The sequence below is a fragment of the Coloeus monedula genome, assembly GCF_965178545.1.
Source record: "Coloeus monedula genome assembly, chromosome: 3".
NCBI classification, from domain to species: Eukaryota; Metazoa; Chordata; class Aves; order Passeriformes; family Corvidae; genus Coloeus; species Coloeus monedula.
Genome location: NC_138783.1, coordinates 78,469,172 through 78,493,987, shown reverse-complemented (window position 1 = coordinate 78,493,987; position 24,816 = coordinate 78,469,172). Strand labels below are relative to the sequence as shown.

At 38.2% G+C, this 24,816-nt stretch overlaps 2 protein-coding genes across 2 annotated transcripts in view; one reads left to right on the top strand and one right to left on the bottom strand.

Annotated features, from left to right (window-relative positions):
* UGGT2 (UDP-glucose glycoprotein glucosyltransferase 2) overlaps nt 1-11,468 on the top strand; it is a gene marked incomplete at its 5' end in the record, with an annotated part of 80,025 nt that extends 68,557 nt beyond the window's left edge. Inside the window, 8 exons of the mRNA XM_082277531.1 lie at nt 1,905-2,003; nt 3,186-3,270; nt 3,684-3,866; nt 5,121-5,281; nt 5,562-5,676; nt 8,599-8,715; nt 9,685-9,829; nt 10,738-11,468. Of these exons, the coding sequence (XP_082133657.1) occupies nt 1,905-2,003; nt 3,186-3,270; nt 3,684-3,866; nt 5,121-5,281; nt 5,562-5,676; nt 8,599-8,715; nt 9,685-9,829; nt 10,738-10,760 (928 nt within the window). The 3' untranslated portion in view covers nt 10,761-11,468. The remainder of the gene's footprint in view (nt 1-1,904; nt 2,004-3,185; nt 3,271-3,683; nt 3,867-5,120; nt 5,282-5,561; nt 5,677-8,598; nt 8,716-9,684; nt 9,830-10,737) is intronic.
* A 2,552-nt stretch (nt 11,469-14,020) lies between these two features.
* DNAJC3 (DnaJ heat shock protein family (Hsp40) member C3) overlaps nt 14,021-24,816 on the bottom strand; it is a 30,560-nt gene continuing 19,764 nt past the window's right edge. The window contains exons 8-12 of the mRNA XM_082278655.1: nt 23,021-23,126; nt 22,807-22,927; nt 18,950-19,082; nt 18,031-18,179; nt 14,021-17,601 (exon numbers count right to left, since the gene is read on the bottom strand). Coding sequence (XP_082134781.1) covers nt 17,444-17,601; nt 18,031-18,179; nt 18,950-19,082; nt 22,807-22,927; nt 23,021-23,126 — 667 coding nt within the window. The 3' untranslated portion in view covers nt 14,021-17,443. The remainder of the gene's footprint in view (nt 17,602-18,030; nt 18,180-18,949; nt 19,083-22,806; nt 22,928-23,020; nt 23,127-24,816) is intronic.

Sequence of the window (24,816 nt, the reverse complement as noted above, 5' to 3'; positions counted from 1 at the left end):
AGAGATCGCTCAGTCTTCCAGGTCTTGCCTTTTATAACAGTGGCATTCATCAGGCTCTGAGCTTGGCTGGGCCAAGGAAGCCACTCACCCAGTGAAGTTTATTTGCTCTTCCCAGTGATTCAAGGTTGTGGCTCAAAGGCAAGATTTGAGGCTGACTGTCAGCCTGTTGCCATCTAGGACCTTGTCAAATACCCTTCCTTTTTGTTATCCCAGAATGAGAACAATATCCACCAGCACATTGTTCACTACAGGAACCCCACGTGTGCTCTAACATGGGAGTTGTGCACACCATGTTGCCCAAGCGTTTTCAAAACTGAGCTGCCCTTCTCCAACTGACTGCTTTTCCCACGTGACCTTATAGGTCAACGCAGCAGCTTTGGGAGATTTCTGCTTTCTGTAAAGCTTTGCAGAATCAATATGTTCAAGATCCTTACATCAAACCCTGATTTTCTTTGTTCGCATGTGATGGCTGCATTATAAAAAGCTTGATATTCTTTCAGTCCTGCTATCATTAAATATAAGACATGAGACAAAAAGTCAGGAAGAAAGGAGACAGACTGCTTGGACCTGGGAACTGCAGTCTGTTCAGCCTGTGAGAGTTCAGTGCTGGTTGAGAGGTTGTCTGTCATCTTTGAAGATGCCACACCATGCAGACAATGCCACTCCACTGATGTCTTTCTCTTTCACCATGCCTGAGTGAAAAGAGCATGGGTGTCTCAAAAGATTATTCACACCACTTAAACACATTGCAGCCTCTCAGCTATTTCTGAGGTTTCAGCTTTGTATTAGTGGAGTGATCTGAATTCTTTTGAATACATTGGAGATCTGAGACTTGTCTCATTTGCTCTTAAAGATTATGAGGATACTTATTTTTACACTTTCTAAAGGATACTTTTAAAAGGGATATAACCAGAAGAAAAAGTAATAAGAGTGACTCATGCAATCTAAGTGTGTGAGGAATGACTCACTTCACAAAAAATACTGTTGAGGTGAATTTCCAACAGTATCAAGCCATACTGTAACCAATCTGGCTGTGCAGTTCTGAGATCTGTGAAGCAGTGCCTGAGGGAGACTGCAGCCACCATCTCCTCCTGACTCTGTGTGCTGGAAGGCAGATTAAAAACCAGTCCTGGTAGACTTTGGTATTCAAAGCTAGCAAAGAATGCTGTGCAGTGGAAACAGAAACCTCTGTACAACATACCTCTTACAGGGAGAGGAATTGGATTAATTTGAAGAAGAATTCTGCAAGTGTTACAAGAAACACTTGGGAAATCCCATCACCAGAGACCACTGAATGTTATGAGAGTATTCTGGAAAAGGCTGCAGCTCCTCAGCCTTGTCATTTGCTGTTGGGACAACCCTGGGCTAAATAAGTGATTTGGCCTCATGTGGCCATCTTTTTCTTATGTCAGTCTTAGAGGATATAGTCAGTTTAACCATTTATGGGGCTGTGCAGACCTCCTTCACTTCCAGAATATGCATTGGTTGTTCTGCTGTAGAATGCATGTGGGTGAAGCTTGGAAAACAACTGTGTCCGATTTTAAAAATTACCAGTTTTACAGATATTCTGTCTGTGTGTATTTCTGGTTTGATTTTTTTTTTTAACTTTGATAAAACGTGGAATTCTTGTCAAATTTGGGTTTTGTTTGAATGAAAATATTGAAGACTGCTGTAGTGCCATTGTTTGTCCTAAGTGACTGGGTATGATGTGTTGCTCCCAAAAGATTTTTGGTATCATAGGCATGTGCAGTGGAAGTAGAATGTAAGTGTATTTGTTTACTGTAGAATGTGTATTTCTTTTGTGTATTTTCTTATTTCTGATTCCCTATGAACTTAATGGTAATTTAGTAGGATTTTTTTATGCTGAACATTTACTTTATATAATTATTTATAATAATTCTTAGATTTTCAGAAGAAATTCCAACAGATGTGAAGGAAAAGAAAAGTGATATTCTTAACATATTTTCTGTTGCTTCAGGCCATTTATATGAACGTTTTTTAAGGTAAGGAAAGGTTAAAAGGGAAACAAGAATTTCATAGCAATACTCTAAATTCTCTTAGTAAAACTAAGCAATCTAAAGAAACTGACTTTTTAAACAACATCTGAGTGGTAAATTTTCAAAACATTGGAAAGTTGTATACAGTGAGGACTAAATTAATCTTTAAGAACAAAGTGATTCAACATACAGATGTTCAAAAATACAGTTATTCTTTGAAGACAGAAAATGTCTTTCATGTGTGAAGTCCAAACATAAAAGATGAAGTTCAGCCTTTCTGTATAAAGACAAACCAGAAGTGGCTTCATTAGAGTTGTATCTATTTGTGTTTAGTCCAAACTGTGGATTTACTACATGCACATATGGCCTTACTGATCTCAGGGCTCTTTCAATGAGCAGTGATTGCTTTTAAGGAATCCTTTACAGTGTTGCCTAATCTGTTTACAACCATCTCTGTTACTTTTATGATCTGAGCACACGTTCAGTGATTTGACTGCTGGGTCATCTGAACTTTGAGCATTGTGTTTCTTTCCTTCAACCACCTTCATAAAGGGAAAGACACATTTACTCTAAAGGAGAAAAAGGGATCTTAAAACATCCTACCTGCTGCTTTGTCTTATTTTCGAGTTCATTATGTCTTGATTTTTAAGTCAGACTTGACCTCTTGTAAGGCTTAAGACATTGCTTATCTCTCTGGTTGCACCAAACAAAGGCCATGATAGTGAAAAGTAATTGAACCCAAAATAGTAATTCTTAGTGTAATTCTTACTAAGGATTTTCTGAACAGGATCTGACTTACACTCTGTGCTTTTATTTTCAGCAACCTATTAAACTCAACCAATATATTCTAAAATAATTCCAGGCTATTTCAGTAGCCAAGTTAATATAAGGTAGTAACCATTATTCTAATTTTGTCAGGCACCTCTCTTAGAATAAAACATTTTAATAGATCCACTTTTGAAATTGTTCTTTCTACTATTGCTTAGCCAATCTGGATCAAATAAGGCCATCTCAAAGTGCCCTTGAACACGTGCTCTTTAAAGCTTTTAATTAGAAATAGGTAGAAATTTCTACTTAAACTGGGTTAAAGAAATTTATACTTAGAGAGTTTTAGTACTTTTTAAGTGCAGTTGAAATTTAATGACCTGTGTGTATTTGTTTGTTTATTGTAGACTTATGTTTCCACAGAATTATGATGCTTTCTGTCCTACGTCATACAAAAACACCAGTTAAATTTTGGTTTCTGAAAAACTATCTCTCCCCAACTTTTAAGGTAGGAGAATAGTCTTCCTCTTTTTTTCCTTTAAAAATTTAAGTAATATTTTTAAAATTACAATTGACTAATTATATCATTCAAATTAAATATTCACAGTGGAAAATGATCCTTGGATCTATTAAATACCAATAGTTTTAAAAGCATTAGGTATAAGGTTCTTCTTTTCTGGAACACTAAGCCCAGTGATAAATTATAATAATAATAATAGTTTATTCTCTTCTGATGAAATGCTTTCTCTATTGGTGTAGCTGAGGATACTGCTAAAACCAAGGGAACATTTTAAAATAATAAATTGTCCAGTCAGTAAGGCCAACACAGCTGCAGCTGCCCTGTAACATTCACTCCTTTTCCTTTTGAGTCCTTGTGTGTCTCATATATGTGCACCTGATAGTTTTTTGTTCTTCTTCTAGGATGTAATTCCTCACATGGCTAAAAAATATGGGTTCAAGTATGAGTTGGTACAGTACAAGTGGCCCCGCTGGCTTTATCAACAGACAGAAAAACAAAGAATTATCTGGGGCTACAAAATTCTTTTCTTGGATGTTCTTTTCCCTTTGGCTGTGGATAAAATAATATTTGTTGATGCTGACCAGGTAAGAAAAAAAAATGGTATATTAACTGTATGAGGAATTAATTTGGGCTTAAATTGATCCAGGTTCATTCTCTGTGGCCATTTTACTCGGCTGTTGGTCTTGTAAGACTGTTGCAGTTGTCCAGACAGAACCAGTGGTGTTGCAGAATGTAAATGCAAGAATTTCACTTGTCTTCAGTCATGTGGGCATTAAGAATTTCACTACACTGAGTTGTCCTAAATTGTCTGTGGAGAGAGAAAGGCACTTGGAGAGATGTGTGTGATCTTAAAGGTGCATTTCACTGTAAGCATATTGGAGTGATTCCGTCTCTGGGTTGATTGTGAGAGGAATTCTGCACTATGGCCAGAGTCTGAGGTGATTTGGACCTTTTGAAAAATTTCTAGATGGCTGGAATTCTTCAAGATTAATTCTGTCTCTATTTTAAATTTGTATGCGGTCCTTCATTCAGGAATGAATATTGTAAAATATACTCAAAGGCAAAGTGCTGTCTCAGATGAGACATTGAAGAGTTTATCACAAGGTTATTAAAAATATTGGGACAAATTCTAATGTGTTTTGGTCCTTTTCCAAAGCTTGAGAATAAATGAAATTTAGGTGTAGCAATTCAGACTGCAACTTTCTGCAATTTCATCTGGATACACCGCCTGGGAACACTGGTTGTCTGTCCTAACTACTGTAATGACTTCTCAGTGGTCCCAAATAGCTAAAACTCTTTTTTACCACTGATGAATTAGGTAAGTGGGGTTTGATGGAAGAAGGGTTGATTAGCAAATAAAGGGCATTTGTAAAATGTCATTATAACCCCCTTTTGAAAATACTTCACCATTAGATACAAGGATTTTTCAAATGATGCAATAATTTTGGAGCGCCCAAGTTGGGTAACACATAGGAAGGATTCTTTAGAAGGGACATGACTGGGAGATTTCTAAAGTTATGTTTCTTAATTAAGGAATTTAATATTGGGCAAACAGAAATGCTGGTCTGTGAATTAAAAATATATTGCCAGTTTAATTTAATTTGCTCAATAAATGTGTTGCACAGGTGACCACTGTTAATAATATAGTAAACTTTTTTTTTTCTTGAAGAATAATTTAGTAAATATCTCCCATTGGAATACTTTATCTATACCCCACTGTTGTAGTGTCTCAGGGTTTTTTTTAAATTAAACTTTGTGAAGCCTGCTGCAATACCTACCCTCATATGCATACCTTGGAAACAGTATTAAATTATAAAAATAAACATCTTCTTACTTAGATTGTGAGAAGTGACCTGAAAGAACTCAGAGACCTAGACCTCAATGGAGCTCCCTACGGATACACTCCTTTCTGTGACAGCCGCAGAGAGATGGATGGCTACCGCTTCTGGAAATCGGGATACTGGGCATCACACCTCGGGAAAAGGAAATACCATATCAGGTAGGATCACCCCTTACACACTTCCTGTGCATTTGAATAAAAACTGGATGTTGGTGCTGATCACTGAGGCACTCAAGAGCCGCTCTCAGTAAGAGATGAATAAGGCAGGAATTCTGATGACATACTGATTTCACTATCTTATGGTAGCTTCAGCCACTTAATAAAGAAAAATATCCCTTCAGGATGGAAACATGTTTTACTTCCTTGTTACTTTTATTACTGTTATCCAAAAGAAGGTGAAACCCCAGAAATCTTAGTTCTTTTTTTTAAATCCTTTTAGTGCCTTGTATGTTGTGGATCTGAAGAAGTTCAGGAAGATTGCAGCTGGAGACAGGCTTCGGGGCCAGTACCAGGCTCTTAGTCAAGATCCAAACAGTCTGTCAAATCTAGATCAGGTATATATGGCTTTAAGCATTTTTGGGTCTATTCTCTTTATCTTTCTCAATATGCATGGAGTATCTTGTATCTCAACATAAATGTTATATAATTCCAAAACTATTTGCCATTTACTGCTGTTTTAGCCCGTTTTCAGGTGTGCATATGAGCACAGTTCCAAAAACTGAACACTGATGATTATTTTTAATTTTAAAAATGAGGAAAAAACCCCAACATACAGGACTTTTCACCTTTATTTGTAGTTGTCCTGTGTGCTTTTGTGTTTTTCTGATAACTGTATATTCTGATAATGGTAATTATATTCTTGTTTAGCAAGAGCTTGTTTCCTTTTTCTTCTTTTTTTCCATTAACGTAAATTTAATTTTCCTTTGTAAGCTAACTGCAAATGCACTCTGGTGGTGGCTGTACATGGTCACCCTGGGGTGGACCATGGAGTTTGTCTCACTTTGAGTGAACTTCAGAAGACTTCAGAAGTGAAATTGTCCCTACTTTTGGTGTTTTCCTTGTGCAATTACTAAAGCACAGAAAATTTTTACCTGCCTCTAGCAGCAACAGGATCCCACAGTAGCAAAGCCCACATTTCTCAGTGCTTTTCCACACCCTTGCTCTCCGAGCAAGTTTCTCTTACATAAGGACATTATTGCCACTCACATGGTTCTTTTCCCAGAAATGAAAGTAAAAATTGAAAATAGCAGTTCTTATGATACTGGACAAAGAAAAGTGGAAATACAACCACACTAAAAACTCAAACTAGACTGGACACCTGGAGCTGGAGCAGCCTTTAGCTGAATGTTGAGAACAAAAGGCTGATTTAACAGCAACAGAGTTCCCCTCTTTGTGGACAATAGAATGGATTACTGGCCCTGATCACCCACGCAGAGTCCTGATGTGATAGAGCTGTGTGTTCCCCACAGTCTTACCCACATGCCTTTCAGAAAGACCTTTTAAGATTCAGAGGTTACAGGGTTTCCACCATAATGCTGGTTTGCAGAAAATTGATTTTATCCAAGTTCTCAAAATATGAAAACTTCTCATTTTAAGATTCTTACCTTTCCAATTACAGCATTAATACATGATAGCATAAAACTCAGAATTCTAAGACTGTTGGATCAAATCAAAAGCCACTTGAGGACCAGATGTTAAGGTAGCTAAATCTTGGCAGAATGGAATTGGAATCACTTTGGAAAGTGAATATTTCAAAGTAACATTTTCGTAATAATCTGGTTTGACTGTATTGATAGGAACTACTTGCTGTCTTTGTTGTCACTTCTTACACAAAATACAGCAATGCTGCTGGAAATACAAACCGCAGTGCAATGTATTTGAGACCTGGAGAGCTTTCATCCACTGCTAAGGATGCATTATGACTTTTATTACTATTTTCATTTTAAAGACCTGTCTGGAGTGCTCACTGCCCTTCTCAAAGAAGCAGCAATCTCAGCTCTCTGCTAATCTGCTGGCAGTGCCATCTTCATGGGTGGTAGTTAAGGTTCTTAAACCACAAAAGAGAAGTAGATAGAAGGGAAAATGGTGATTTTAAATGCCAAGGAGAATAAGTATAGAACTCCTAGGGAGAAAAAATTGCACATAATAAAAACTAGACTTCCAGGACAGTAATTTTGTTCACAGGGTTTTTTGTATTAATTCTTTTTTTGTTTACTTGAAATGCTGAAACTAACAGCTGACTTTCTACTTTTTACTCCATGTAACAATTGTTAAATTCACAGCTTCTAAAAGAAGTGTAGTAACTCAGGAATTGCGATTTCATTTAGAATGTCAGAGAGGCACAACAGAAAACCAGTCTCTCTTTTTTTGGAATTGAAATGGTGAAAAACTATTTTTTGATCTTCCAAAAATTAGAAGTTTTTCAAAAAATAAAGCATTTCAATTAATGTTGGATGTCTTGGCTCTCTGTGTACTAATATTTGATGAAATCTTTCTGCACTAATGTCTCTATTTGAGTGAAGTTATTGCTGCATTATGAAAGATGTGTATGTGCTATTTTATTCTGTCACGTTTAGCAGTGTGAACTGGCAAAACAAGATGTGACTAATACTTTATTATTCTAATATAAATATATATAATATATAATATATAATATATATAATATATATATTATATATATATACAATATATATATAATATATATATTATATATATATATTTTATATATATATATATAAAATATATATATATAATATATAAATATAATGTAAGGGTTGCACATGTGAGGGAGCTTACAAGTGGACATACCAGTTATGACCCCTGTTGTTTGTAACTCTGGCCCCAGAGTATGTGCAGTGAGCGACTGCCTGAGGTTGTTCTCATTTACAAATGCTGTTCCCTACATTCAGCCAGATCTTGGTTCAGAGGCTTCATGATGAGACTACCTGACTCTATGTAATAAAGGTCAAAAAACCCAGAAGTAAAGTAAGGAACATAGCCAGAACAGCAGTTTAAAAGCTTTTCCTTCTCAACCTCATGTTTCTGGAAGCCATTTTCCTAGAAGTCATCTAAATTTAAAGTAGTGGAGTAATTCTATATTATTTCTTTTTTGAGTTGTTTGTTTTTAATTTAAGGAAAGGAAAGCTGGTTTGAGTTTTGCTTTTTAGTAGTATTTATAGTATGACAGGCAGTATCTGAGCCAGGGGTATCAGACAGAAGTATTGCTCATGTCAAGCTAAGGGAGGACAGACTTAAGGACCAGAAAAAATTGCTTGACAAGTGAGATGTGGAGTTGGCCATCAAAATGAGCATGACCAAATGTTGAATCTACTTGGAAAAGAACTGGGTGAGCACTTAGAAGGAAATGTAAGAACAATTTGCAGAAATGGTAATAGGAAAAATACTTTTAAATAGCAGCTTGATAATCAGTTACATTACATTCAATGCTAATTTATGATTTTATGAAATTTGTACAGGATCTTCCCAATAATATGATTCATCAAGTAGCCATTAAGTCTCTCCCTCAGGAGTGGCTTTGGTGTGAAACCTGGTGTGATGATAAGTCCAAGAAAAAGGCTAAAACAATAGACCTGGTGAGTTGATCCTGACTTAAATGAGTTCTATTGATTAACAACTTTGCTGTGATTTCTGGGGCTTTTGAGGTTAAGTGTATGTCATGTCATGAAGGCAGCAGCCTTGCTGGAAGGCACTGCAACACTCCATCCCTTCCCCTGAAACATTTTCTCCTCTGAGATCTCTCCCACTTGCTCTGTACAAGTTTGCTTACATTAGAGCTGAAGACTGTACAAAAACATTAAGTATTGCTGTCTCTTAACTGGACAGGATTGAGGCTTTTCATGCTCATACACATATTCTCCTTGTAATTTTTCCACAGTCAGCCAAGTTACTGGGACTGTGAGGAAGTGCTGTTGCCTGTCTGGGCATTTGTGAGCTCAATCGCTCCCCATATAGAAGGTTCCTCCAGAACCCACTGACTTAACATTATCGTGGTGTTCTTGGTCTGTTTCATTGCTGTAAACAGGAGATAAAGCAAAGCTTAAAAAGTGTAATGCTCAGGAGACTATCCATGTTCAGGAAGAAGAAAGTTTCTTTCTTTGGGGAGAGAAACAGAGAGAAAATTCTTCTTCCTGTCATTATTTACCCCATCCCATTTTTTCCCCATTTTGATTTTTTGACAACACACACACACACCGTTTGTGATGCTTTAGATACAATTTGGAAGAAAAACAGGTAGTTGGGCCTTGGTGTGACTTTTCAGTATGTAAATAATTTTGTTTTCTTTGTGTCTTTACAGTTGTTAAAATGACCTTTGTGCACTAAAGGCTGGTGCTCTCTGTTCAAAACCCACCTCGGGGTCAGTTTCAATATACTAATGTGAATCTTGTATCTCCCTGGGTAACTTTGTCTAAATCTTAGTAGTGTTGTGCTATACATACAGTCAGGAAAAGAAAAGTATTTACAATTCATTGGAGCTACATTCTCTGAAAACGTGTTATTTTCACATTCGGTTTGTTTACATCTAACATGTTTTAAACTTTCAGTGCAACAACCCCCAAACCAAAGAACCAAAACTAAAGGCTGCTGCCCGGATAGTTCCTGAATGGGTTGATTATGACTCTGAGATCCGAAACTTAATACAGCAAATTGAGAGAGAGAAGAAAAATCTAACGTCATCATCTCAGAAAGGTAATTTACATGCATATTCAGCTGTTGGCTTTTAAAAATTAAATATTAGTATAGTTGAAATTAAGATTGGGGTCAGTAGGCACAAATCTTTTGTTTGTGTAATTTCCCTTGCTCTTAGAGAAATGGTGTGGGGTTTGACAGTCGTGTGATGCTTCTTTACACAGGAGTTACACTGAGAGGACAAAACCTCTTGGTTCATGCCAGAATCTAAGAGAAAGTTCAGTGGGGTCCTGTGCCTGGACCTCAAACACAATGTGTGACCACCAGTCACACATTTCAGCCACAAATATTAAACAAAGTGCATTAGCTTAGACTTCACTTAGATACTCTATTAAGCAGTAGGGAACTGAGTATTAATTTGCCTCTGCATCTCTCACTGCACACTTATCTACCCAGGCCTTTTTGCACTAGACTAAATTCTATTTGGATTAGTTTGAGGGGATTTGGTTTCTTTTGTTTGTTTGGGGTTTTTTTGTTTTGTTATGTTTTGGGGTTTTCTTAACTAAAATTGTTTTAAAGTGAATTAGTTAAATAGCATGGAAAAACCTAGACAAACAAAACCCAAAACCAAAAAATCCAAGTCACACTTGACTTCTTGGAGTGATGTGAAACAAAATGAAAAGATGATCTCAGCTCCCAGGGTTGAAGAAAAAACTTAGCAGATAAACATTTAAAAGTTTTGAGCAGAGGAACAAATTCACTTTTCCTAATAAAGAATTCTTAGTGGGTTTTATTCTTTGTGAAAGCTTACAGTCAGTTTGTAGCAAGGCTCCACAAATAAAGTCCCTGTTGCTTAACTGACTGATTAACAAAAAATGGAAAGTAAAGGGCTTTCTCGACATTTTACAAACCCAGGCATTGTCTTTATGTAACTCTTTTTGGTGTGTTTTTTTTCCCTTTGGTTACAGGTCTCAAGCATGATGAACTTTAGCACAGCCCGTGACCAGCAATGGTGACAACTCCAGAGTCTTCTGGGAAGGACCGAACGGAATTTACAGCTGTTATATTGGCACTATTTGCAACATTCTTTAATGTGAAGTCAAATATTTTATAACTTAAAGTGTTATTTAAAACATTTTAAATGCAATACAAAAATGGGAAATCCACCAGTACTTGGGGGTTTGGGGTTTTTTAACTAGTATGGAGCAGCTTTCCCTGTTGCTTTACTTTTCTTTTCCTTCTTTAAAGTACAGTTTTCCCAGAGGAATTTGAAGAAAGAGATGTTCAGCATTGTCAGTCTGGGGGAGGACACACACACAATGAATATGTACTTGAAAACTGTTTTATGCATTAGGCTGATGTATTTAAACATCAAGAATTTTGGTTATATGCCCATAGTTTTGTCCCTAGAGAATGCTGTGGTCACAAAGAATTTCATAAAAGGTAACGTGTGTCATTTAGACTACACAAAGATAAGTCCATGTGGGAGCTAAAACAGGGAATGACACTTTCCATTTACTATGCAGGATTACTGCACTTTTACAGATTTTAAAAACTAATTTTTGATTCTTAGGCTCCTTTTGGCCACTTGAATAGTGTGTGATAAAATTCCATTATGGTTTTGGTTGAGGTGATTTTCCAACCAGCATCCATTGCATCAGAAGGTCAGTACCTGAAAGCTGCTTTTACTCACTTTTGATTATCATCATCCTGTTTCTAACTGAAAGTAAAATAATAAAATACATGAGTATTTTTTGACTATCAGTGGTGTCTCCTGTAATTTTCTCAACCTGTATTCACAAAACCGTTGCTTTAATGGGATACTGACATTTTGATCCCAGAAAAATTGCAGGGCAAAGTTCCTGCAATACACATATTTGAAAATGGGCAATTTGTGTCTTAAACTGAAATCTAATGCCTTAACTACAGACCCTGTTCTTCAGGCTGTGCTGGTTTCAAACTGGGATTGGATGAGACCACACATTGTTCTGAGAACAACTTAATGCAGTCTTCCAGTTTAAATGCTTGGAATTATAAAAGACCAGGTAATTTGCACTAAGTGGGTGAATCAGCAATGAGTTGCACATTATTTCCATAGCAACAAATAACTGAATAAACAATAAGAGAAATGAAGCCTATTTTGTATCCACTGTCATTGTCGTCAGGTACTGGTTATTTACAATTTCTTACTGTAAGAGCAAGTATTTCAAATCACATGTTGCTGGTATTTTTCAAGCCATTTTACCAAGTAATGTGAGACCTGCAGGTTTTTGTACAGCTTATTGTATTTTTTGTTTCACTTTTATGTATTTTAAACAGTTTTAACCTGTCACATACAGATTTTTAGGTGCCTGTTGAGGGATTTCCTTTGTATGAAGTACCCAGTGGGGTACTTCCTGTGTAACCCAATAGCAACAGTCAGTAAAGCCTAATGTCAGTTCTCTTTACCTCTGTCCCATTTCAGTGCAGGAGCTGTTTCGTTATCTTTGTCCTCTTAATTACATCAGGGGATCATGCAGCAAGTCAAATATATTTGAACATAAACTTTAAGTTGGTATTTTTATACCACAGAGATGGACTTGTAATTGACTCAGCAGATACATATGCACTACTATAAATTCCATGCATAACAAGGAAATAACTGATTCTCCATATCAGAGGACAAAAACCCCAAACCATTATTCAACTGTTTATTTTATTTTCAAAATATTTTTCTAAGCTTATACTTCCACCCTGCTGCCTGACTCTGCAGCAGCATTTCACATTGATCTGCCTTGGTATTCTGTGCTTGAAGCACACATTGGAAAACTTGCTTAAGGACAGAAGTTAAAGGTTCTTTAAGAAACCTTAATTCTCTTTAATTATGATTATCTGTGTGAGAGTATTATGCAGTATAAAAAGTGGTTAATTCATGCACTGATTTCATGTTCGTTTTCTATAGCATCCTGTTCTTTTTAAAATTGGATTACCTCTACTGGCTTTAAAAAAAAGAAATAACTCTTTAAATACTATTTCCTTGAGATTACTGGAATGATTAGAATAAAATTTTATAAATGTAATTTGCTGGAGATATTTTGAAGATGTAAAAGGTTTCATGCAATTTTCTACAGTGTTTTATATATTTGTAAAAAATGTTCTACAGTATTTTTTTCTGCATAAAATACTACTTTCAAAGAAAGCTCTTTTTTTGAGATATACAATGGTTTATAAAATAAGAAAGGTCCCACAAATATATTCACTACTTTTTAAAGCAGCACTTTGAGTCATTAGCATATCATTATATTTTTAATACTAAATCCATGGATTGTATATGCTGTACAAAATATTAAAAGGTACCACTGGAGAAAAAAGATGATTATTTTCTGTTCTCCCTTTTAGTATTACACGATAAGCATTCCTGACTTGGTGAACAGATCCAAAGCAAAAGAATGGCAGCAAGTCCTCAAATGTCTTCAAGCTGTGAAAGTGTTTTTGCAGGGAAACAACAGCAATGTTCAGAAGGAGGCATCTTCTGTAGGGTGAGGTGTTGAGGTGCAGAGAGAGCTTATTTTTTATTTCCAGTCTCTGTGCTCTGCCCTGTGAAAGGGAAGAGAACGTATCCTGGTTTAGAATGTTGCCAAAACATGGGACAATTCAGTAAATAAGCAAAGGAGTATTTAAGCTATTCCAATGAAAGGATTTTACAATTTATATTCCTATTACAGTGTCTTTTCTATGTCTTGACCTTTTTGCTATTAGCTGGTAAGTTTAACAGAAAATGAACAAACCAGGCATTAGTGCAATATTGTTGATGAGCTTTAGGATGAAAAGTATTTCTCAGTAAGGTTCCTTTTAACCTGTTCCCTGAATCAAGTACTTTCCTTCAGACTGAGACTTCATGCAACCGTAGGATACTGGGTTGGAAGGGACCTCAAGGATCACCTGCTCCAGCCTTTTTGGCAAAAACACAGTCCAGACACAATGACCCAGCACCCAGTCAGGCAAATTTCAGTGTCCAGCACTGGGGAATCCACCATTTCCCTGGGGATATTCCACAGGCTGGTTGTTCTCGTGGTGAAATCAGCATTCAGCAGGGCTTCTACAGTTGCTGTACCTGACTTCCATACATCCAGGGTTCTCTTCCACACAGAATGTGGCTGCTGCCTCCTCCTCCCCTGCCTGCAGAACTGCCCTGTGCATTTCTGCACAGCTCCAACTTCAAACCTGGAGAGCAGGGTGAGGAAAGAAGGGAAGACAAATACATAGCAGTGCTTTCTTGTCATCATAAATATCTTTATTGTGAAAAATACCATAAAATAATTCCCACAGTTCTAGAAAAAACAGTTCTTGCTTTTTAGATTTATGATTCCATATAAAGACATTTTATAATTTGAAACATTTGATAAATCTCTGGCTAGCTTTACTTATCCTTCTTAAAACATGAAACTGCTACTTAGTGATTTGCTGAGGGCAAAAAAAAAATTATTCTCCCATTAATTTTGTTACAGCTTTATGGATAAAAGTGTGGATTACAGAGCAAACAATACCTTACAATAAGGCACTTTTAAATACAACTAACCTGCTATGCTATCCTGGCTAGTTTCCAGCAAAACTCCTATAAATCACAGCCCTAAACAGAAGGATAATTCTTGTTCCAAACGCTGGTCTGAAAACTGAAACAATAACAAGCTTTGTTTTTTCTGCATATGTCACAAGTTTGAGCTCTTCAGTTTGTAATTCACTTTGAATCTCTTTAAATACTGATCAGTTACTATACCAGTATTAAGCATGTACCAACTATGCTCCCCCCACCTTCATTTTAAAACAAGTTGGAAACTAGTTTATTAAAACTGAAAGAATTCCACAAAGTTTGCATCTACATACAGCCAATTATGGTAACGCTGCTTCATGCACATCTCAGTTGACAAACTACCGAGACATTTACTTCAATGTTCAGTTACTGAACATCATTGCACTACAGACACCCACGAATAAATAAAAAGGCGAGTTCAGCCTCCTTGCGTGTCGCCTGCACCATTAACACTCAGCAGGGTACCAGCGCTTCATGTTCCAGAGTCACGTCAGGAAATGCAGCGCCGGAGCTGGAGAGCCTTGCAAGGGAAATGGTTTCTTTTGAACATTACTTTGTCTTTCTGTGTTTCCAGAACACTTCAAAGCCCTTCAAAACAGCACTGGGGTGGCAACACTTCTGTAAACAGCAGCTGCTCAATACTAGGAAAGCCTTGTTCCCCACTGTCGCTTTTTGCTATTGTTTCCAAGAACCTGTCTTCCACAGAAGGAATCTGTGAACAGCAATCATGCATTCAGCAATCAGCATCTACTGACTACATTCAAGCTTTTTTGTTCTTAAAATGTAGTTTTCCCATTTCCATTCATTCATTTTCAAAATGCACACGGTCCTTTTTTGTTCCTGAATGCTCCCGGTGTACAGCAGAACTGTGCCACTGCCTCTGAGAAACAAAGCGACACTGCTCCAACATCAGTGCCTTGTATGAAGAATTTGCTCATGAGGGAACATCTTACTCCTTCTCTAGAAGAAAAAAATTAAACCCCAGGAAACAATTCTCTCAGCTCAAGCTTTTAAAGCTGCACAAGGGCAGTCCTTTGAAAGAAGACTTATTCCCAGCACTCCCCCGGCTCACAAGCACAGCTGTCTGTGGTCTTTACTGTGACTTCCCGCAGCCCAGCCACTCCTGCATGTACAAGAGCAGACACATTGCTCACGCGGCTCATTCAATACTCACGTTAACAGCAGCCCCTCAGGGGCACAGGGCTGACAAGGGCTGCAGGGGGCCATGGGACAGCCACCCACTCACAGGTACCTGCCCAGCTTTAGGTACTGCCAGCAAGCAGCAGGTGCAGAGGCCAAGCCCACGGAGCAGCAGGTTCCTCACTGTGCAGTGAGTTCCTGTGTCTGAGCCCCAGCCCCTCAGAGCCATGCCAGCCTCTGAACAGCCCTGAGCATCCCCAACAGTTTAAGCAAAAACGTTTCCAACAGGTCAAAAGCACAAGCTGAACTTGCAGAAAGTCATTCAACTTGGGGAACATGCAACAGTGGAGAGTGGGGTGGTTTTGTATCACAAATTTTTAGATACCACTATACAAGCTCCTCAGTTTGAAGATAAATTTGTGAATACTGACCTTTAAACTGCTGTTGAAAAACACTTTACAAAGCCACATGGCCTTGCAATTATAGTGGTGAAGTACTTGAGGCAGGAGCCAAGGGTTCTGCTTCAACAGCAACTTCATCTACAGTAAGAAAAACCCCCTTTCAGACTGAAGGCCTTATTTGCTAATTTCATTTGTTTTACTGAGGCTGCTTAGGTTTTCAAGTGCCAGGAGTTGAAGCGAGAGAAGACTCCTATCAACTGATTATTGTTTTCCAGTTAAAATCCAATCAAGAGAACACTGACAAACTGTAATTCCTGCATTCCAAGAAAATGGCTGCTGATGAAACTCAGTAATTATGTCAGTAATTATGACAGATGCAGTTACAGAACGAGAAGACTCCTCACTCCTACCAGCTACAGCCCTGGTAACACCACACAGCGCATTCACACAGTTGCACCAACTACACCAAACCCATTTTAAGTACGTGCATATAGAAGAAAAAATAAAAACAGACTTTTGGCTAGTGGGAAGTGAATCCCTGTTTTTGCACACAGCTGTCTCTGCAGTACCGTGCACATAACATAAAATTACTACAATTTCATGTAGTACTAACTCCCTGTTGTATCACTCGGCAGAAGTGAAGTTTTATTACATGGTAAGGCTGGAGTTAGTATTAATTAATTAATATTCCTGCAGTACACTTGCCTCACAACCTGTCTCAGTTCTAAGTTTATGTACAGAACTAACAAACTGCTGCAGAATCAGGGAAATGTCACATAACATTTTCTGCTCAAATCTCAAGCAGGTATTTTGTTAAAGTGCAAACTACTCAAAAATCATACCTAAAACACCCCAAATCACATTCAAAAAAGAAGCGTTTTGAAAAGCAAGTCTTTCCACCCACCCCCACCTCACTGCTGAGGGTTCCACCAAAGAAATCACCCCAATTAATTTCAGGTTAGTGAACAACAAAGTGAGCAGGTATTTCAGATACAGGTACTCCCAAGCACCCTTTTTCCAGAGCGATTGTTGCAACTGGTTCAGCGCGCAGCCTCTTCCCCACCTCTGTCACTGCCAACGCCAATCCAGCAGGTGTTCACTTGGGTTTCCTCTTAAAAATACTGGGAGATGGATCATTCTGCTGAGCACAACCAACAGTTTGTTAATGTAGAGACTACTGTAACTACCCTTGCCACGTTTATTAGGCCCCAATCCAGAAAAATATTTACATGCATTTTTATCTTTAAGCGTATACTTGAGTTCTAAATTTAAGTGTTGTCCTAAGTAGCATCTTACTGGTTTTTCCATCCATAGGAATAAACAAGTCCTGCATATCCACAGCAAATACATAGGCAGCACAACCCCCATCAGTGTGAGCTTGTCAAGCTCACCACAAAGTAAACCCAATGAAAGAAAAAAAAGGAGCTTTCTTCTAGTGCAGTAAGACTCTGGGTTAAGAACAACATTATAGAAATTATGATTTTGGGTCTTGAACTGAGAGACTTTTTATTTTTCAATGAATTAAGTAAAAAACAGCAGCAGCCACCAGAAACAGTCTTGGCTCTAACTGAAATGAAATTTGAATGTAAATGGTCCTCCTCCAGAACCAAAGGGGTTGAATCCTTGCCATGTGTTCCAGTTCCTGTGGAAAGGGTTGTTGCCGCCCTGCTGACTCTCCGCATCCAGTGGGTCCTCTCCTGCATCAAACTTCCGCCTCATTTCTGGAGGAAACAAAACCAGGGTGGAATCATGGCACAGTAACAATGGGATTTTCCTGGAATACTTCAGTTGCTGTTATAATCTAAATGCAGTTTGTAATAGCACTTGAGGCAGAAGGAGATACACATATCCTTTATATAAGCATATCCGGAGTTAGTCAATCCTGGAAATCTCTACAAGATGATATCCCTAGAAGAGACCTTCAAAATATAATTTTTATTTGATTTTAACAAAAGTCACTGAAACATAGTAATTCCAGATTTACATGACTTCATGCAACAGATTGGATACAAGTATTAGTGCACTGCTTTCTCAAGATGGGTAAGGGCAGAAAGCAGCATAGAAGCTGCAGTGCTTCTTATGACTTACACTTGTGTTTTGACCTTGATGCAAAAAAAGTAACTAAAAAAATGAAGGCACTGCATCATTACCTGGGTCAGTGAGGACTTCTTTAGCAGCTGCGATATCGATGAATTTTTTCTCTGCTTTCTTCTTTTCTTCCTCACTCTGGAAGTTATCAGGATGCCACTGGGATGCCAGCTTTCTGTAAGCTTTTATGATTTCTTGCTTTCGAGCATTTCTGGATGAATAAAATTATGGTAACTTCATTTTCTGATTGCTTATATGCCACACACTAATGAAGTTTAAAATAAACACTGAGACACTAATTAAGGGCATCAGGAAAGTTAGGAGGTGCTGTTAACCTTCTGCAAGTGGCACTGAAGATTCTTTACACAAAATAAAGGAAGCAAGTTGCAACCTTCAACAAAGATTCCTCACTCTCTCCTTCACCACCTGTTTACTTCCCTCGGAAAGATGCTACTGCCAGTGACTCCCCAGAATACAGCTGTCAGTCTGAGGAATTTAACATCAGGTGAACAACAAAAAACAGAGATCAAATTAGTTCACAACTGGAAGGACAACCAATACTAGTTCAGAACTTTCTTTGCTCCTCATTAGCAGGGGAAGCTGTTGGTTTCTCAAGGTTAATGGCAGAAGGATTTTTGATACCTTTCAGTCTGCCACAATTTTTTGTTACTTTCAGTAATTCTTGGCAGTCTTCATTTCTTCCCCAACTAATTCACATGACTCAGGATCTATACTAAGAATTTCTTCCCAAATAATTTATTTCCTCTCCTCTTGCTGTTGTTTTGCATTCTTGCTAAAGGAATTGTTAACAAATGCTACTTTACAAGTTGAACAATAAAAATTAGTACAGCAGAAGAGTGAAGATAGAAAGATACAGAACAAAAATTAACACTCAGCAGAACAAATTCAAGTGATCAACCCTAAACGTACTGGTTTAAATAACCACCTTTCACATCATCATCTCTGGAATTAATAGCTCACCTTTTTACTCCCAGGATTTTATAGTAATCCCTCTTCTGTGACTGCTTCAGCATTCTCTGGGCACGTTCCAGCCCTTCCCGAATCTGCTGGTCATTTTCACTATTGGCTTGAGCAGTCTCATAGTCTTTAATAGCTTTTGTAAAAAAAGTCAATGAAAAAAGGTTACACAACTCTACAAACTTCCATTTAAAGAACTCAACAAAACTGAAGATTTGTTATTACCATATATAAACAGCAAAACTTTTGTTTCAACCTGACATATTTTGGTTTTTTTTTCTAAATTAGAAAACCTTGGAATAGAAGAAATTCATGTTCACATATGCATTAGGTGACTTTCTTTCTTTAGGTTCATCACACTCGTGGGAAATGAAAGAGAAGGGTGGGTACCAGTGTAGGTCACAACATTCTCTAGATGTTACTACAGTCACAAGGATGAACATAATGAGCATCTAGGACTGGGAGGAGGAAAGAAACCAAGAAGAAAAATTCAGCAATTAATACTTGAAAAGCCCTCTGCACATTAGTCCCACATTGTTGTTCAACTGAAGGATGAATTAACCAGAGTCTTTAATATTTATTCTTCTCCCCCAGTCTGTACTCAATCAACACAATAGAAAGTCTCTTCCTCTTTACTGACTATAAAGACAGATTTCAGACTACCACTAAGTTCACACTGTTAGCAAAAGGCAAATATTGTGCTTTTTTACACCTCTGCATGCATAATATGCAGACAGTTGTATTTTATGGGTTTTTTCCCAAGGCATGCTCTCACTTTTATTTCAAGAGTTGCATTTCTCAGAAATGAAAGCAAGAGAAGAAATTTTTAAGAAATTTGAGGTCTACACTTCTTTAAGTAAATTCTATTATTATTGCAAGTGCTTAAGACACCAAGTTTATATAATCTTTAATATCAAAATTTATCAAGGAAGCAAGTTGAAGTCTTTAATGAGACTGCACTTCTTTCACTGTTATAATCCTCAAGGTCTCATTTGCAGATCCAAGTCTCTTAGGTTTCTCAAGTTACACAAAGTACTTGCATCAGATTATTTCCAAGCAGATGCTATTTCTCAGCAGGTGTTACATTTGTTTTTCACTGTTTCTGAGCAAATCAGCAGGAAGTGCTAATGAATTTGTATTACCCAGACATCTGATACCACCACAATCTTGTTTCAGTTACTGAAAAAAAAATTGTTCCAAAAAGTATTGCCAGAGCCCAAACAATTTCCTAGGCTACTACAAACCAACCAAAATTTCTCTTCATTTTCACATCACAGGACACTGCCTTTGCTGCTTAAAGAATTTTGCCTTCTACTGGTATTTTTAATAATTTGTCCAGTCATTAAAAAAAAAAACCCAAAACAGGAGTGTGCCCAATATATGCCATCAAACTAATAAAAGCAGTGAAAATGCAAGGATTTCATTATGCTGATTTACTGCTCCAGGAATTTTAAGCACCACTGAACTTAATCTGCTTCAGTAATACTGGGAGGTGCCAGCACAACATCCTGCCAAATGCAGGTCAGATTGCTCGGCCTCACCGAGCACCACATCACCTACAGCACCACTGTGGGAAACCTGCTCAGGGGTCAACCACTTGCCATGACAGTATTGAATTTCCCTTCTTTTTCTCTTAATCAGCTTCTTTATTTAAGGACTATAAGCATTAAGCACAAGGGAAGGTGTTTCAATGCTGCACACTGCAGAGGGAATTCATCCAGTACACTCCTTTCGCTCTCTAATTTTGACTGCACACTACAGTGCAGGGATTTTCATCTTTCAGAGGGCTAATTGCTCTCTCCATCTGCGAAGTGAGGGTTGGAAGCAGGTGGAACAGGATGGCAGCTTCATGACGACAAGAAGTTTGCTATGAAGCCAAGAAACTTATTACTAATTCCTAGTATGTCAGGTGAGATATTTAATCAAATATTTTGAGCCATAATTTCTAAAAGCAGTAGTACCTCCCAAACAAACAGAAGAGCCACTGCTGCTTCTTACCAGCCTGATGTTTCAGAAAACTTCCTTTCATGCTGCTCTGACATGAAAGGAACAACTACTTCCCAGTGTCATTTTCAACTTAAATACTTCAGTCAAATCTAACTCATTATTCCAATACAAGAATCTTCATGATCTCTCAATAGGTAATTACACTGTATCTCTAAAAAACTTCACTGGTTTTGGTATCTTGCCTGCATTTTTAAAATGGAGACAGATTAATTCTGCATGTGGAATGATGTGATTACCCATCAAAAAATCCTGAGTAACTGCAGACAGCCTACATCCATGCCAAGACTGTTACAGAAATAACAGAACCAGTTTATGCTCTTACTGAAACCTCTACAGTAGTAGAGTGGGGAGGGGAAAAAAAAAGAAAACAGAAAAAAATCAGTACGTTGTGACCAATTTTGAAACAGCAAGGCAGTTTTTTTTCCTTCTTTGACAAACTTTGTGCTCTAGGCAGATAGACTCCTGTACTTATGAGGTATGCCAGAAATGGAGTCATTAAACATCTGTCTCTGTAGACAAGCCCTGGATCTCATGTGATTATGAAGTAATTAAAACCATTTGATGAACTCAGCTATACATAGTGAACTGCATCTTGAACACTTAACAATAATTGCCTTCAAAGTTCTGAATTACAAGTACTTTGAAATTTTCCTACCTTTAACAGGAAAATAGGTGCCTCCAGCTTGAAAAATTTTTTCAGGGAAGAATGAGAATGAGTTTGCCCCTTTAAATATAAGACTACAATTTTAATTGCTCTAGTGTCCTCCACAGCAAAGAGAAATCAGCCATCATTTTAGTGCAGTTAAAACTGAACGATAAATGAAGACACCTTCAGGCAGATGAACGTTAATGGGCTGTAATGCTGCTGATGAGGGCTCTGCTGGAAGGCAGAGTGTAACCACAACCACCTCACTGCTGTCAAGGGCAGGAGGAAGGCACGGGAGATGCTACAGAACCTGGAGAAGCACAGTTCTGCTCTAGCAGAACTTGAAACCAGGCTAGGCCAAGGCCAGCAGGCTTGACACAGGAAATAACTTCTCCCAGATCCCAGGCACGTCCTCTCTGTTTCCTTATATCCTGTAACAGGGAGGCATCTGCCCCAGCACAAGATCAGGTTGGCTCTCCGCATTTGTGCGGAACTTTTCTTCCCTCTAATTTGCAAGAGTTGAGTCACCCTCCCTAGAGGTATTTAAAAGTGATGAAGATACGGCACTTGGGGACATGGTTTAGTGGTAGACTTGGCAGTGCTGGGTTAATGGCTGGACTTGATAACCTTAGAGGTCATTTCTATCACTCCGTGTAGTAGGATGCATTGTACAGAAACTCCATATGGAAAATGCAGCCTCAGGAATACAATCAGTTTGCTCTCTGAGCAACGCTACAGAGATCCACGAAGGAGAAGCAATGGCTGTTAACTTCCTCTGCCCTCAGCACGTGCTAGGGAATAGAACAGCGTTATTTCATGCTGCCATCTCAAGACACGAAAATGAAGCTCCTAAAATGGATTTACATCACCCTAACTTTAATTACCTTTTACCTCTAAATGCAATTCTCTGACATTGCTGATTATATAAAACATGTCTGAGGTGAGTAAGCTGCACAGTCTCATAAAACATCCTGAACACAGTCCACTGTTGTAAAGACAACTCTGGTGTAGATAAAACAAGTACATTCCACTTACACTAATCAAGACAAAATTACCACCAAGTATTTTTGTAAATCTGCAACTACCAGTGCTAATTAAGGATAACACAGTGTAGAATCAAAACTGCATGTTAAAGAAAAGGCTTTGAAACACTGACTACATTTTAAACGTCCACAAAAACATATGTGCCAATGGCATACAACTGTACCTTCCTCATACATGTCTTCCAGCAAATAAGCTTCTGCTCTGTCTTTCAGGGCATTCACATTGGTTGGTTCCAGCTGCAGAACTTCTGTACAAAGTTTGATGGCTTCTGTAGCCTGCTGATTCTAGAGAGGAAAAAGATAAAACTCATGTAGTTGTGGGGGTTTTGTTTTGTGTCTGTCTTAAAGACATTTACAGAGGGAGATAAGCAGAATTACCTTTGATAAGCAGTGACAGATCCTTTCTTTGGCACGAGTAGAATAAACTGTGACTTCTGGTTCAGTTTTCATTACAGAATCATATTTACTGATAGCATCTTCATACCTGTTTAAATCATAAAGCATAATATCATGAAATGTAATCACTATCTTAGGGTGTTGCGATTTATTTTAAAATTCTTAAAATTCACATATTTTCCCATTCTTCTAGCAAAAGACCTTCACTTGAATAGCCTTAAAGGCAAAGTGTGAAACAACAGAATGAAGAAAACTTGCAGGCACTTCAAGAATTACATCCCCATTCCCTTTTCTGCGCTGTGATACAGAAGAGCAGGCATTAGGCGTGTCAGGCTTATGCAGAAGATAACGACTGCCATCTGTCACCGTGCACAGCCAAGAGTCTCCAGATTTGCCTCCTGTCCAGCATGACTCTGAACTATCTCCTCTGATACCCGAGACAGACCCAGCTTGGAATCTTGCTGTGAGCACTGCACTATCTGCCCACTACAAAAGGTACCTATTCAGTTGGACTCGATCTTGAAGGTCTCTTCCAACCTAGTGATTCTGTGTATTCACAGAGATACAAAAAAGCTCCTTATGCCAGCTTTACTTAGGCATGTTTTCTCCTTTTCTTCTTCACAAGTCACATCGTAAAGTGTAATTTTGCTGTGAAGATCTCAAAATGCTAAAGTTACATGGTTTCAGCAAGAAACAGGTTAGAACATTTACCTAAAAATGCAAGAGGAAGATTGAACCCATGGGTTGCTACAGGCTAGAGAAATGCAAGCTCTCAGACTCCTTGAAACTGTGCTGATACTGGCTAAGTAAGTGAAAAGAGTCCCAACAGACTTCTGGCTTAATAAAACTGGCATCAGTTGTGCTTATTCACATTCCTGATGTACTTCATTCAAAAAAGCCACCTTGACAATGTCTAAATGATTTGTTAGGGATCCTTACAGCTGCATGTCATATGCCTGGGAACACAAAACTGAAGTAAAGCAAGAACTACAAGAATACAGAGGCATTGTCTATCATTTAACAGGGTGCATAAAAGAAAAAAAAAGCTTATCGGTCAGAACTACTTCTACCATCAAGGTAGTAGAGTTAGTAGGTGGTTTTAGTCTTAAGATACAGTCCTTTGATCACAGAATAGCTGAAGTGGGAAGGAACTTCTGGAAATCACCTGGTCCAACCCCACTGCCACTCAGGGCCACCTCTAGAAATCTGCCCATAACTGTGTCCAAAATGCTTTTGTATAACTCCAAAGTGGGGAGACTCCATAACCTCCCTGGACAACCTGCACCATGGGAAATGAGGCAGTGTAAAAAACATTTCCTTATGCTCCAAGGGAATTTCCTGTTTCAGTTTGCACCCACTGGCCTGATCCTGTCACAGAACACCATCAAGAAGAGCCTGGCTCTGGCCCTCTTAGCACCCTCCCTTCAGATACGTTGATGAAATCACCCTGTAGCAGAGAAGTCTCAGAGCGAATACTCTCAGCCACCCCAGCCTTTCCTTGCAGGAGAGAGATTCTCCAGTCCTTCCATCATCTTAGTGGAACTTTGCTGGACTTTCTCAGTAGCTTCATCTCTCCCGCACTGGGAAGCCCAGTGCTCAGGTGTGGTCTCATCAGTGCTCAGTAATACTATATGGCAGCTGAAAACTCCCATCCCTGGGAGTCTTACCAGTCTTACCACCTGCTGCAGAAAAGTTAAGTATGCAAGGGGGAGACAGTGGCATCAGAAGGAATCAGAATAGAATTGTTGCTATGCAAGTCAATATTTATTTTAATTGTA